Source organism: Excalfactoria chinensis, chromosome Z (genome assembly GCF_039878825.1).
Source record: "Excalfactoria chinensis isolate bCotChi1 chromosome Z, bCotChi1.hap2, whole genome shotgun sequence".
Classification (NCBI taxonomy): Eukaryota; Metazoa; Chordata; class Aves; order Galliformes; family Phasianidae; genus Excalfactoria; species Excalfactoria chinensis.
The window spans coordinates 60,031,529-60,046,094 of record NC_092857.1 but is presented as its reverse complement, the minus strand read 5'-3'; the positions used below and the strand labels follow the sequence as shown (position 1 = coordinate 60,046,094).

Below are 14,566 nucleotides of genomic sequence, written 5' to 3'. Positions count from 1 at the left end.
TTCTGACCAGTTTAATGCGTTGGTTAGAACTGGGGGGAAGGGGTCGGGAAATGAACTACTGCATTTAAAAGTGAAACAGTGCAAGAGCCAGAGGTTGCATCTTTGATGCTTTGATGATGATATGATGAGGATACAAAAAAAAAAAGGTCCATAACTTGCTGTCTTATCTTCAAGTTTTTGGACAGGCTACGAGAATGACCACTCTTACAGAAGACAGATCATTCCCTGTATTATGTTTTGCAGATTACAGACAAATGGGGGAAAAAGAAAAAAAAAGAAAAAAAGAAAAAGAAAAAAAAAAAAAAGCACTTTGTCCTTGAAAGCTGATAATTAGCCCTTGGTAGGCATTCTCTTCAGCCTTCTGCTGTTGGAGAAACAGTATCATAAGACCTTGCAGCTATGTATGCACACTCCCACTTCATTCTGTTATTATAATGTTGCATGTAAATAGAAGGGAATCTGACCTTAAATAAATTAATAAATAGAAAGTCTTCCTACTCTAGATAGATGACCCTGAAAACATATAAAGCAGTCATAAGACCTTCTTTCTTCAGAATACGATCTGCTTGTTCTTCTTTTCCTATTGTATTTTGCCTTTTGCACTCCATTCTCTCAAGCTAGGCCTGCTATTTTTGACTACAGAAAGACTCGTCTACTTTGGTTTGACAATCTTTTCTTAAGGATGATAACTGTATCTCCTGACTTACTGTACCACTTATTGCTACTTTTCAAAATTGCAAGGTTAACCATACAAATCCAAATGAACTGAAGAATATATTCTTCCTTGTATTGCCAAAATTCTTCTTAAATCCCCCAAACAGCACAGTCCCAAATGAAAGGAAATAGCTCATTTGTAAGAGTGGTAGTCAAACTCTTCATGCCTAAAAGTAGGTGCCTCTGTTTCTTCCATTGAAATATTTTCTTGCCTTCGAAAAGCTGTAGACTATTAATTAGCTGTTAATCCTTCTGGATACACCTGGGAAACAACATTTTTATTTAGATCACTTGTTCTCTTCTGGGTCTGGTTTATATATATTGAACATACACTGATGTACTTCTAAGATGAACTCATTTGTTGCCTTCACTGTTTGATCAAACAATAAACCTGATGTCTATTGCAAATATCAGGCATTTAAAAAAAAAAAAAAAAAAAAAAGGGAATTTTATTAAAAATTGCCTCTGTTTTTATTTAGAAGTTGGTTTGAGATGCAAATACAATAAAAGGCTAACCTAACATTTACAGCTAATCTGCACTCAGTTTGAAAACACAAAAATGAAGACTAGAAACAGAATAGCTTAGCCTTTTATAGCACAGATTAAAGATGATAATGAACCATACTGAATCACCACTGTGTTGAATGTTTAAACAGTTAACTTTTACCTTGACTGGAGATATCTGACTGCAAGTAGCATATGTTAGTTTCAGCAGGACAGAATAAGGTAAAGAACAGCAATAGTTTACAGTATCACCAATGTGCAAACATTATTTTATCTGCTGTCAGTAATTAGACTTATTAGCTACCACAAATTAAAATGATACATCTTTGCTTCTGAACTTCTGGGACAGAAAAAGTGGTTTTCACTTTTTTTAATATTTAGCTTTATACCTAATAAATCACAGTGCTGTGAATACTGCATCCAGTTCTGGGCTCTGTAGTCCAAGAATGCCAGGGATTTTCTAGGGAGGATCCAACAGAAATGGTCAGGGTCTGGAGCATCTCCAGTGTGAGAAAAGGATAAGTAACCTGGGACTGTTCAGCCTGGAGAAGGGAAGACTGGGAGGAGATCTAAGCACTGCTTATATACAGTTTAAGTGCCAAACTCATGTGGAAGGGGACAGGCTCATTTCAGTGGCATGCAGCAACAGCACAAAGGGCAATGGGTAGAAGCTGGAACACGGGGAGTTCCATGCAAACATTAAGAAGAAATTATTTATTGTGAGGGTGACAGCACTGCTGTCCCAGAGAGACTACAGAGTATCCTTCTACAGAGATATTCAAAATCCATATGGATGCTTTCCTTTGTAACCTACTATAAGGAACTTTCTTTAGCACAGGGTTGGACTTGATGGTCTCCAGTGGGTCCTTCCAGCTCCTATGATTATGTGATTTCACCTTCACGCACTGATGGATTTCTTTTGTTATATCAAGGAAAAAATACATAGCAGAAGCTGATAGGGAAAAAAATGCTGACTGAACACATAACTTAGTCTGAAGTGACTTCATTGCCAGGTGTCAGAGAGAGGTACAAACAGAACCAAAAATGGTGCCAGAAATGAGGTCCCTGGGGAGGCAGAAAATCCAGTTCTGCTTTCAGTTCTGCTGCTGTAAATCCACACTAACTCTGGGCATGTGATATGAGCCATTATGGACATACAACAGTGTAATGTGGGCAAATGTGGCACATGCCATCCTGATACACAGGGTATGTTATAGCCACATATGCATTCAGATGGCAGGGTTTTGTGGGCTTATTTTTAAGCAAAGAAAAAGAGCAACTGCACTCTACGTAACCGAGGAAAACACAAATCTCACATACAAGGTAACTTTTCTACAAGCGTAAAGCATATTTGTCAGACTTTTCAAGCATAAATGCTATGCATAGTTACACAAATTCTTGAGAAACCAAATACTTCTATTTTAACTGCTACAGTTAACTACCATGCATAGAGGTATTTCAGTAACAAGTATAAGGGGCTGCAAACTGCTTACCAGTTCATGATTTATCTACAAAAGCAATGTATCATAAGCATTCTTGATCACAAGTCTCACAGATTTTATAAACAATCTACATTGAATAAGCACTAATAAGAAATTAGGTTTTCATTATGAAGTTCACATATAATTGGTGGCAATATATTAATGCTGGCAATAAACAAGCAGATATTTTACACATGTAATGTAATCTTCCCTGTAAGTGAGACATAAAAACAGGAGTGCCCCACTTGGAGTACACAGTGACACTTCAGTGTTTTCACCACCTTTTCCTTTCAAACTCTGCAGGCATGTTACTCTGGAGCCCCAGCAACCCAGCTGCACTCTGTGCATGAGGGCTGTCCACCATAATTATCTCAGCCACATTCTTGCCCTTGTGGATGACCTTAAACTGCAATCCTGGAAAATACCTTGCTCATCAACCCAAAGTGTCACTTGCTATAATTAGCATTCTGCGAGCTAACAATACAGCCATTAAGGCACTGAGATAGACACATGCCCAGCCTTAGTTCAGCATACATCAAGTGATCTGTCAGATGATCATGAAAGTAGTGAGGTCTTTACTTAAAGCAACACAGGAAGGTGAATTCATCTGCCTCAGCACATCAACTGTCTCTCCCTGGAGAAACAGATTAAGATGCACCTTTGTGTTATCTTCCTCACCAAGAAATGCAGTGCTCCCAGGTCTCTTCCTACTCACAGGACAGCCTGCGAGGACATAAATCTGACTTTGAATAGAACAGCCTAAAAATCCTGCTGTCATTCAGCAGCAAGGCTACCTGCTGAAAGCCCACAACTTTGCTGTAAAGACATTAATTGCAGCACCTGCCTCCTCATCTGAGACACTGGAAATAGTATAAGAATTTTAAATTTCCATTCTGTCATGTTACAACTTTAATCTGACTATTAACTCTTACCTCCATCATATCACTGATTTGGATGGACAGGGAACAATAGAGAAATACAAAAACAACCCGTGCAAAGTTTCCCATAAAACTACTACACAGCAGTAGTATGAGTGATTTTCAGAACTGTTCACCACCACTTGATATAAATTTCCCCCTCACAAAAAAAGAAATAAAAGCACCAAACTGTTTGCTATTTCCTATTTCTTGCTAAGTGTAGCAAAACACATTACAGTTCCACATAATCTGTCTGTCAAACACAATGGCAAATAATTCAGTGGTAACTTCTATTTCTATTAGTACATATATAATTACACACTATTTATATTATGTAACAATATAATAATAAACAATAATAAATATATTATTCATATTTCTATAATATTACATGGTCACATTTGTTTTCAGAGTCATTTTGTGTACATAAAGCAGTTCACTCTAACATGCAAAGATTTCCTCTATTTAAAACTGAGGGGTGGGGGTGAGTGGGGGGGAAAGAACAGATGAAATAAATGTATTTTATTAGTGTAAACTAAACTTTAACTGTGGAGCAAATCAAAGCCATTAAGCTCTCAGGGGACATCCTCTGGAACCGTAGCCCCTGCGCAAATAGATTTAGTGGCCATATTTGCCCTTTCCCATGACAAATGGCATTTATATCTGTCTACAGCTATGCCAAACAGGACGTTTCACTTTAGGCAGCAGAGTGCCGAGAGCATTCCCATGTGTGGGGCCTGGAGTTTCTCATATGGAAGTTGTGGAGCTTTTTAAACGTACTACTATATGGGCTGTGAATTCACTAGTCTTCAGTGGACTAATTAGTAACTGGAAGCTACAGCCATTGCCATTCATTTGGCAAAAATACTTACATAATATCTCAAAGAAAAATACAAGGCAGATCACACAAAAATGAGCGTGAAACGTTTATGAATGACACAAGTAACTCATTCCCAAAGCCAAAATATATCTCTTCTAGTGTTATGAAATGTAAAAACGACAACTTTGCCAAATTTGAAGGAGCATGACCTTTGACAGGATTCCACTAATAGTTATGCTTAAGATATATCAATCTATCACTCACTTCCATGTTCAGCTTGTCCCAGCTGTATTTTGCTTTACTTTTAAGGAGTCACCAATTATCCATCTTACTATCCCAACAATAGAAGTAAATCTGGGCGTGCCAAATTAAATTTAAAATGTGGAAAATTCACTACTAGTTTGCTACCAACTTGAAGAAAGGTCAGTTCTGTTTGCAACCCTGGAGTTCAGTGTCCCTGATTCCACCAACAAGTTTCTTTCCAGTATGACAGAGATGCAAAATGGGCTCAGTTCTTGTTCAGCACCTTTCATTGTGACATGCACAAGTTCTGTTTGTTTCAATGTGCATATCTCAAAAATTAACATAATGACACATTGTTGCTACTTTATAATAATAACACCCAGTGATACGCAAAATAGTGACAGAAATGGGTGCTGAAGTTCAGTCACTTCACAAGTGACAACTGGGGAAATGAGTAGATGTTCGTGAATTCCTGTGTTACGTTTCTGTTGAGAGAAAACAGGAATACCAGAATGCAAGAGAAAAGGGGAGAAGCTCTGCAAAAATCAGTCGCATTGGAAATGAGAGCATGTTTATTAAGATATAATTACTATAGCTTGATTAAATAGGTAGAGTGCCCCACCAGCCCCCAGAGCAGGGCATGTTTTGTGTTTTGAAACTACGTTACAGTTAATCCGTCTTTTTTCTTTTTTCTTAATTTCTTACAAAGAAAATAAAACCGCAAGGAATAACATCCACAAGTAACCTGGCAGTTGGCACGCAGTTTAGCTGCTGATTTAAATAGTGGTAACTACACAAATAACTCCCCTACCTGGTTTCCAAAATTGGCAGACATGGTAAGGAAGAGGAAAAACAAAATGGTCAACAAACAGCAATAGTGATGCCTTAAATATGTTGAAGAAAATCTTCCCATCTACATTAGCAGAAATTTATCACAGCATCTGCTCCAGCTGTTAAGTCTTTCAGAAAGAATCATCATTTCTCCTTAAAATTAGCTCTCAAACTCCTAGGCAATTTTATGCAATCAAAAGTTCATTTCTTTTTTCTTTTTTGTTAAAGGTATGCTCAGAAAAACTCATTATCAAGGTGGCAGAACTGATTGTGCACCTACAGTGAAGACTGTGAGAGGGGGAGGTTAGAAAAAAGTCACATGAATAATCTAACTCTCAAATGCAATTCTTCTGTTTTTCAAGGGAAGAAGGAAATGTTATATAATTGCAACATATTGCTCTTCCCCTTTCTTGATTTTGCCAGCTGCCAGAAGGGCATATTTCCTTTCTGTTTTCTTTAAACATGACAATAAAACTCAGGAATGAAGAGAAAAACCACACACATGCACATACAAAAATACATTCATTGGAATTTTACACTGCGTCTTTACTCTCAATAAATTCCTACTCATGCACAAATAAACAAAAGCAAATATCAATGCAGAATACCAACAACTACTATTAAATTCACTACATAGTACCTGTCCCCTGTGTTTTAGTCAACATATCCGAAGTTATACAAAAACACTGAAATCAAATTGCAATTCTACTGTAACCAGTGCAGCATCAAGTTCTCTCCACAGTTCCTTCAGATTAAAAGGCAAAGCGTTCCTGACCATCAGTGACACATTGCTACACAGCCAGAACTTCAAATATGCAGTACCCAGAAGTTCCATCCCATTTCACGTTTAGGTCCCCCAAAATAAAAACTGAGAAAGCAAAACAAGAGATTAAGATAGAAAGAAAAAAAAAAAAAAACACAAACCTAAAAAAGCAGAATAACCTTACCTTTCACAAGCTCGGACAGTCCATGCAGCAATTATCCACAATGAGATACTAAAAACCAACAGTACAGTTCCTGGACATATTGTCATTAGAGTCTTCATAACAAAACGAGTATTGAAGTTTATCTTATTTAATGCTCCAATGCTTCTAGATGAGGCATCGGTGAAAAGTTTGCTATGCAAAAGCATAACTCTGGCGATAAGATATAGTCTTAAGAACATTGGTATAGATAAAATAATATCCACATCAGCTGTTGCTGTGGATGGAGCGTAAGAAAAGGCAAGTCGGGCTGTCCATGTGAATGTATAGTTCCCAGGTATGGGATGTATAGCACACACCAGTATTTCCAAGCAGATAAAGAAAATACGCTCATAAGTCATGGCTATTCTCCAGTCATCTGCTCCATTGTCCACCATGAACAACTGAAATAATAAAATATAAAGTTAACTTCAGCATGTCATTAACAAATCATTTCTATAATTCCATTTTAAAACACCACAGCTTTCTGACAAAAAGACAATAAATATGCCATTTCAATGAATCACATTATGACATTGCTTTGAAGTGAAACATAACTTTGGTTATGCCAAAAATAATTTTGCACCTTTTTTGTATATTTCCAAACATAAAAAAACTGTATTTTGACATATTATCCCTCGTTGTTTTTCATTTATCATAAAACAAAACTCTATCAATTAAAACTCGAAATCAATTGTTAAAGTTCATAAACTTGTGAAAAAAGATGAAGAAGTTATTTTCAGGATGGAGAGGTAAATAACAAAGTGAACATTCTATGGTAAAGCTCTCTCTAGAACATACCCACACTTCAGCCATCATGATATTATAGCTTCAGAAGGTCTATGAAAGCTTTCTTCAGTCTTCAAGTACCAACACAGATCAATAAAGAATGCAAAACATTCTCAGAAACTGAACAACTCAAAAAGATATCTCATAAGGAACACCTGAAAAGCCTGCAAACATCAAGGCAGACCAGGCAGCTAGGCAGTATCTATTAGCAACCGAAAATCAAACTGTATTTGTTGGTTCTTGCATAACTAGGCAAATTACAGTAAATGCCTAAAAAAAGCTGTTAAATAAATACTTACTTAAATAATATTTTTCACTAGTAGTGAGTAGGGGTATGTAAAAATTTGTGAACAGGTTATGTGCCAAAAAAAGGAATATTACAACAAAGTAAGATACAACTCAATCACAGGAGAATGCTTGTGTTAGCTGTAGTCTAAACCTAGACAGAGCTGACATTAAAAGAAATAAATAAGTTAATTGTAGTAAGAAACAATAAAAAATAGGTATTCGTATTTGTGCTCTTCTGTCTTACTTTACTGGGTATGTGTGACAAGGGATTAATAGCTGGGGAGGCTGCAAGGGTGGTCTCTCTGACTACCATGGGACATTGCTGAGCCTGTTAGTGAAGGTAGTGCCTCTTCCATGGAAACAAAGCCAAGCTCTACCCTTTGCACTAATGTATAGATCTTATCTCCACTCCAACAGTATTAATAGCAAAGAAACACAGAGTTAAATTACGCTAAAGAAACACACTTGGCTTAGTGTTAGCTACCTTCTTTAACGTGAGACCATTCTGTCAATTTTGTATACTAGAAAAAAATGTAAAATTGATGCTGGTAGGAAGACCAATCTATTTATTTATTTATTAAATTAGCAGAAGTACCATTTGTTATTCAAATTACATCAGTGCTCAAGCCCATTTGGTTCCTGTGATCAGCCTCTAAAGGCCAGTCATATCACAGTAGCGGTAACACAGCTACCAAGAGGTGAACCTGTAATACAGACAAATACTAACTATATGAGGGCTACCTTGGAAGTAATGTCTCCTATTCTACTACATCAGGCCAGTGCCAAAGGCAGATGTTGGTATGGCTGTAGAGGTTGAACCTTCCCACCAGTATTCCATTACAGTAAGTTGCCATGCGACAGATGGCAGCAGATGGGCAGTCTGATAAAACGGCATCTGACAGGAAAGCATGTATGAAGAAAAAGTGTAAAATTGGATTCCACCATGCAGAAATAAAGAAATAAATAAATGATGTATCCACTGACATATTGATGCTTGATGAACATTTATGGAGATGAAATGCTGGATGTGAGCACAGTGAGGTGGTGGGTGCTGTGTTTCAGCTGAGAGTGACTGTGGGTCACCTCTGCTCATGCAGATTTTTATGAGAGCATCATGCAGGCTGTTGCTCGTTGCTGGCAGAAATACATTGCTGGTGGTGGTAGCTATCTTGAAAAAGCGCTCTGCAGCTGAATTCTCTGTATTAAATAGTGTTATTGTGGTGTTTGTATTTGCTGTAGTTTCCATGGAAATAAACTGGAGGCATTATCTTCACAATAACCTATGTAAAAAAAGAATAAATATATATATATCTACATAGCCAAATCTCTCAGATATTGTACAGTGTTCTGATGAAAAGACTTAAGCAGGGTTAAGTATTCTAAAGAATACCCTAAATGGACAGTGTTTTAAAATTTCTTTAAAAAAAATCAGCTTAAAAATATAATGGTCTCCCATCTGCCCCTTTTTACCTAACTTCTCCACAGATTTCAAAAAGAATGCTATATGCAGGAAGCAGTTCTTGAGAAACAGTACCTTAAGTACAGATTCAATTTAAAAATGAGAATAAAAGAATGTCTACGTTAAAAGTTGACCTTACCATCTTTGTGGAAGAAAATGCTATTTAAGCACCGATTTGAAAAGAATAAACAACGGATTTGAAGTGCCATTTTGAAATACTTGAGAATCTATTTGCTTGTCAGTAGAATAAATCCTAACATACTTAAAAAAAAGAATTTTCTCAATATTGCTCAACAGAATGGGTTCTGCTTTGCAGGCACTGAAGATGCCTATCAACTTCCCTTGACCTCAGATGTACCAATTGCTTCTAAGATAAATAATACTTGAAAGTGGTAATATCTTCAGTTATCACATAATGATATTTAGAAGGTGCAAACATGAACGGTAGAGAACAGCAAAAGCTACAAATGACTGCAAATCATAAAGACATTCCTATTTCATAAAGATAGTAACATTTCAAAACCATCTTTTTAGGTAGATTTCCATAAAATTCTGTGTCTCTACATTCAAACCATGATGGCTATCAGATGCTCACAAACTAATACTGGCCTGTAAAAAAAAGCTGTGAGTAACAATTAAATTGAGACAGAGGAAATAAAAACCATAACAGGTTTTCAGGGAGGTTTTTTTTGTGTGTGTGTGTGTGGAAGATATTTGGAAGGTATTTGTGGATGCCTGCTTATTTTTTGAGTAAATTTCCTATTCGGAATGGGAAAAAGGTGAGCGAATGAAAAGGGAAAGAACTGCACATGCAAATGCACAAACGCTCTCAGCTGCTTTCAGTCAATCCTAATAACGCATCCTAATAATAATAAAGAATGCAACAACCGTGCATTACTTTTCAGAATCTACTCCTGATTGGTTTGTGAATCATGCTAGTAATAGTAATAAAAAAAGAAAACACAATAAAGGAGAGAACAAACTCCTCCCATAGAACTGAGTCCAGTACTTCACAGACAAGGCCAAACTCCAGTTAAGGTCTAAGGTGTTATATCTGTTGATAGCTTTCCAATTTATCGTAATTATTACTTCAGTGTTTAAATCCAAGGTAAGTGCTTAAGCAGTGTCCAGCAATGTTCTTCAAATACAGAATCAGACTTTTATGTGGCAGCTAGGGTTTCCAGAGGCTCTTGTGCCTGGGGCTGGCAGTCAAGAATGTTCTCCCAGCATCTAATGAAGATCTCAAGACAGCATAAGTGCAGGAACAACAATTTAGAGGAGTGGAGATTACACTTCTGCTTCTTCCCTTTGCAAAATGTGAAACTAAAAAAAGTCAGTTTTCATGATTTATAGCATTTCTTGCTTTGAAATTAAGGAAGAAATGAAAAAGAAAACAAAAAGAAATGTGTGTTACTATATAACAGGCATGTTTACTAGAGAACACATTGGGTGATCCAGAGCAATCCAGAACAGCTGCTGAATACACTTAACAAAGATAGAGTAAAAAAAAAAGCATACACAGTTTTAAAAATCTAGCTGTGTTCCCAATAACCTAAGGATAAGACAAGGCTGTCTGAATCTAGCCAGACCCCAGGAAACATATCACCATCTAAGCTAACCACAATACAGCCAGTTCTAAACCCAGCTTCCATCAGTAACTACTACACTCTGCTTCTCCTGACTGGTTTTTGCTTGCTCTCAATGCCCAGCAAGACAGGAGCTATGCCAGCTTCATTACATCTGAAAGAGAAAGTTGCAAAGAAATATTGGATCAATCGCTTATCGCTTAGGCTCTCTTTGCACTTTCATCAGGATAAACAAGTGATCACCATGAATGAATTATCATACTAATAAAATAAACCCCAAACAACTACTAAAAACAAACAAACAAACCCACCCAACAACAACACTTCTTTTAGGTGGTCTGCTGCAATTAGCAGAGTAATCTCAGCAGTGTGGGGATGGAAACATTGGTCTCATTCCAGACTTAAGAGGAAATTAAGTTTTACAATGCATCAGCAATTCCCTGACTTTGTATAAGAAACACAAAATGCAACTGATCCCAGAGTAACGGAACTATTTTACGGAACTGATTTTCAGAACTGTGAAGAAACCTGATGGTCTGTTACATTTTGCTCCCATACAAGTACCAAAGAAGTTGTGATTTCTATCTGCATAAGGAAGCAAATCTCAAAGGGGAGAATTATCTACATCTCAATTTTTTTATGCTGTTAAATAATTATTTTTAAATTCTTCATTTAGGATTTTTCTTCATTCAGTACTACAAGTAGCATGCTGTACAGAACACTGCATGAAGAACTGCCATTGCACAAAATGGCTGCCACCTGCTAATGTTCCCAATGCAAGAGAAGCCTCCATCTTCAAACATGATCAGCTTACTACTGGGGAAAGTGCAACCCATTAAGAAAGGGATGTATTTGCTGAATACTTTGGCACTAATTTTGTATGCAAGTAGGGGACACGGAAATTACAGAGCAAAACACTGAATCTGAAGCTCGACAAAATGAGCTTACTCATTCACTCCACCAAAGGAGAGCACCTGCAATTCTAAACTTAGAATATGTTTTTAAGGAAAAATTGGCTCCAACACATTGTATCACATTGCATAAACAAGTGTCGGTCTTTTCATCCCCTTTCCTACCGTCTACATTTGACATAAATTCTTTGGGTATTTGGGAAATTTTGTGTTTGCTATTTAACTGATGACTTTTTTTTATTTAATGGATGATGAGTGAGCCCATATTTTCAGCACAGGAATCATAAAGTTGCTTTTGTAGTGCCTTTGCCACCTCAAACATTCAAACCAGGAACTTCATTTGAGATTAATTTTAAAGAAACTCCAAATATAGAAGCGTACGAAGCATTTAACCATTGTACTCAACTACTGAAAACCAAGAAGTGGTCAGCAGGTGAGAGTGGAGTTTGATTTACCTGCAAATTTTAAAATCTACATGAGCCTAATCATGCACAAATCTTGACTGTGTGGAGGCATCACTGCAACAATTGCCTCTGTAATTCACCCTGGCAGGTAAAACTGGGACAAAGCAAAAACAGCCACTGTTTAGTTCATACCTTTTACTTCTGAAGGCCTGATGTGAGTTTCTGGCTAAACCATGCAGCAGATAAAGTCTTCAAGCTGCTTCAAAGATTAAGTTAAAGTACCTTTAAGAAAGCAACTTTCAACATCAGGTTAAATAACATAAACTCAAGTTTCTTTACAAGTATTTACCTAGACTTGTTCACAAGCAAAATGCTCTTTCATTTGATTACTACTAATTACGACTGAAGTTGCTTCACCGACCCAAACAAAATATAAACGAACAAACAAATAATAAAAAATAAACCTTCAAAACGAAAAGCAACAGCAGCAAAAAAACTGAACAACCAGCATATTCAAACGCCCCTTGGCATATATCATTCTGGGTGCTGCCCTTTAATTATCTGAATGTTACAGCTTTATCAAATCTGTATGGTTAGCAGGAAATAAAAATCATCCGTCCCCTACATTACTACTTTTCAAAAGAGTCTGCAATCAAATGAGTGAAACAAGTCTGAACTGCGTGCTACCAAAACCATTATCTTTAGTGCCTTAAGCAAAACGTTGCTACTCAAGATGTTTTAAACAGCTTTGTTTTCACAACTATTATGTTCCACAAGATAGTACACAGCAACAAGAAATTCAATGATCAGCAGCGAACACTCACAGGTGACAATAAAAATGGAGGCAAAGGAACCCATACACATTTGTTTCTCAATCTGTATTTCAAATACGCTGCTTAAAAGCATAAGCTCCTTCTTTGCCTCTGGTATCCTCTCATGAATACCCAGACTCAGCACCAAACTTGATACTTCCCTGAAGAGGCATCCTTATCACTGGCTGTGGTTTTGCAAGACATATTACACTGGGAATTATGCCTGAATACCCTTTAAACTATCTATTAAGATGCCCATAGCTCCTGTTCTTGCCCACAACTTGGTTATGTGCATTCAATCAGAAATCATTTAAGTTATCCTACTGCTCAGAAACACAGACCCCAAATCACCCCTTCTCATCACAACAGCTCTACAAATAAACAAGCATAAAAGCTTAGAAGATGGCCCTTTGACAGAATGAGCTTTTCTTTCAAAAATTTGTTTCTTTAAAGGGGGAAAAAAAAAAACAACAAAAAAAAACAGAAAATGATTCTTAAAAAGACTAAGAGCGAGGAGGTATTCTAAAACATAAAGACAGTAAAAGCCCATTCACTGGTTTTAATTTACATGCAATTCACAGATGTATTTCATTTCATTCACAAAAAAAATACTAGTATTTCTTCAAAAGGCATTTAATTATGAATGATCTGTCACTCCTCACTGAAATGAATGAGATGATGAAGTAGCTTAGCCGTGCACATCTCTCTTCAGAATTCATCCCTATTCATTTTTTCATGGGGAACCTAACTTAAAATATCAAAATAAAACTATTTTCATTAAGGAAAATTTTTGACAATGGTGAATGACTGCAATTGCAGCCACTAGGAGACAAGAGCTGAATGAATCCAGTAAGTTACAAATGTATGATGCCCAGCATCTACATTAAAACTATATAAAATATACTATCTACTATAAAAAACATTGATGTGTTTATATTAACTGAACATTTTTGGTTGCAAAACACAATTTCAAGTGTAAAATGCATATGTTTTACTACATTCCTTACATAGTAATTTTTTTCAAGTTACAGATTCATCTTTCTGATTATCTCTTTTGATCTTTTGATAGCCATAAGAAGAAATTACCCAATGCAGATTTCATTTAAATACCTGGGCAAAAAACAATTTACGCAACTTTAATAAAAATAAACTGACACATAGATATTTCATGTATGATATTTCTGAATGGAACTATTTCCATTCACATTTTTGATTCTGTGTAGCTAATATTATTAAAACAAAAACAAAAAACCAAACACCATGAAAAGTTGCTAAGTACTATTTTTCATTGTGTTGTCATAACACACAATCTTTTTCTTTTCAACTAAACAGAACATAATTTACTTCCCCACAATATTACTTGTTTTGCTGCAAACTTTTAGAGTTTCTTGTCAGCTAATAAAAGAATGTTTGTAGAATGAACAATGTGCTCAGTTTACCTGAAAACTAATTATAACATCAATTACAGCCTCTTCTCTGAGAGGCACTTGATGTTTTAAAAGGAGCTTCATGGGCTCAGAGCAGTTATTCATCCTCTAGTAAGGATATGTGACAGTGACTTTGTGACAGTGTGGAGTGGGGTGAGATACCATGGTCAAACTCCATGATCATCCTGCAAGGATGAAGACTTGCTGATGCTTCTGGAACTGATAAATGACCTTGCCTTCCCAAGCCAGCTGTTTTGATTTACTTCATTGAACTGTATCACTCATAATCTAACCTCAGCCACCCCCAGTCCCTCTCATATCTGAGAACAAGCTGGAAAGCAAAGGTGTTTACTTTCTGCCAAACTTCTTTTCATGAGACACTTTCTCATTAGAGACGCTCAAAACAACAGTGTGTATG

The 14,566-nt window shown here is 36.5% G+C and overlaps 1 protein-coding gene across 2 annotated transcripts in view; it reads right to left on the bottom strand.

Moving 5' to 3' along the window:
- The window catches only part of KCNN2 (potassium calcium-activated channel subfamily N member 2), a 66,455-nt gene that overhangs the window by 43,051 nt on the left and 8,838 nt on the right, over positions 1–14,566 (bottom strand). For both annotated transcript variants that reach the window (XM_072360455.1, XM_072360456.1), the window contains exon 3: positions 6,458–6,876. In XM_072360455.1, coding sequence (XP_072216556.1) covers positions 6,458–6,876 — 419 coding nt within the window. The remainder of the gene's footprint in view (positions 1–6,457; positions 6,877–14,566) is intronic.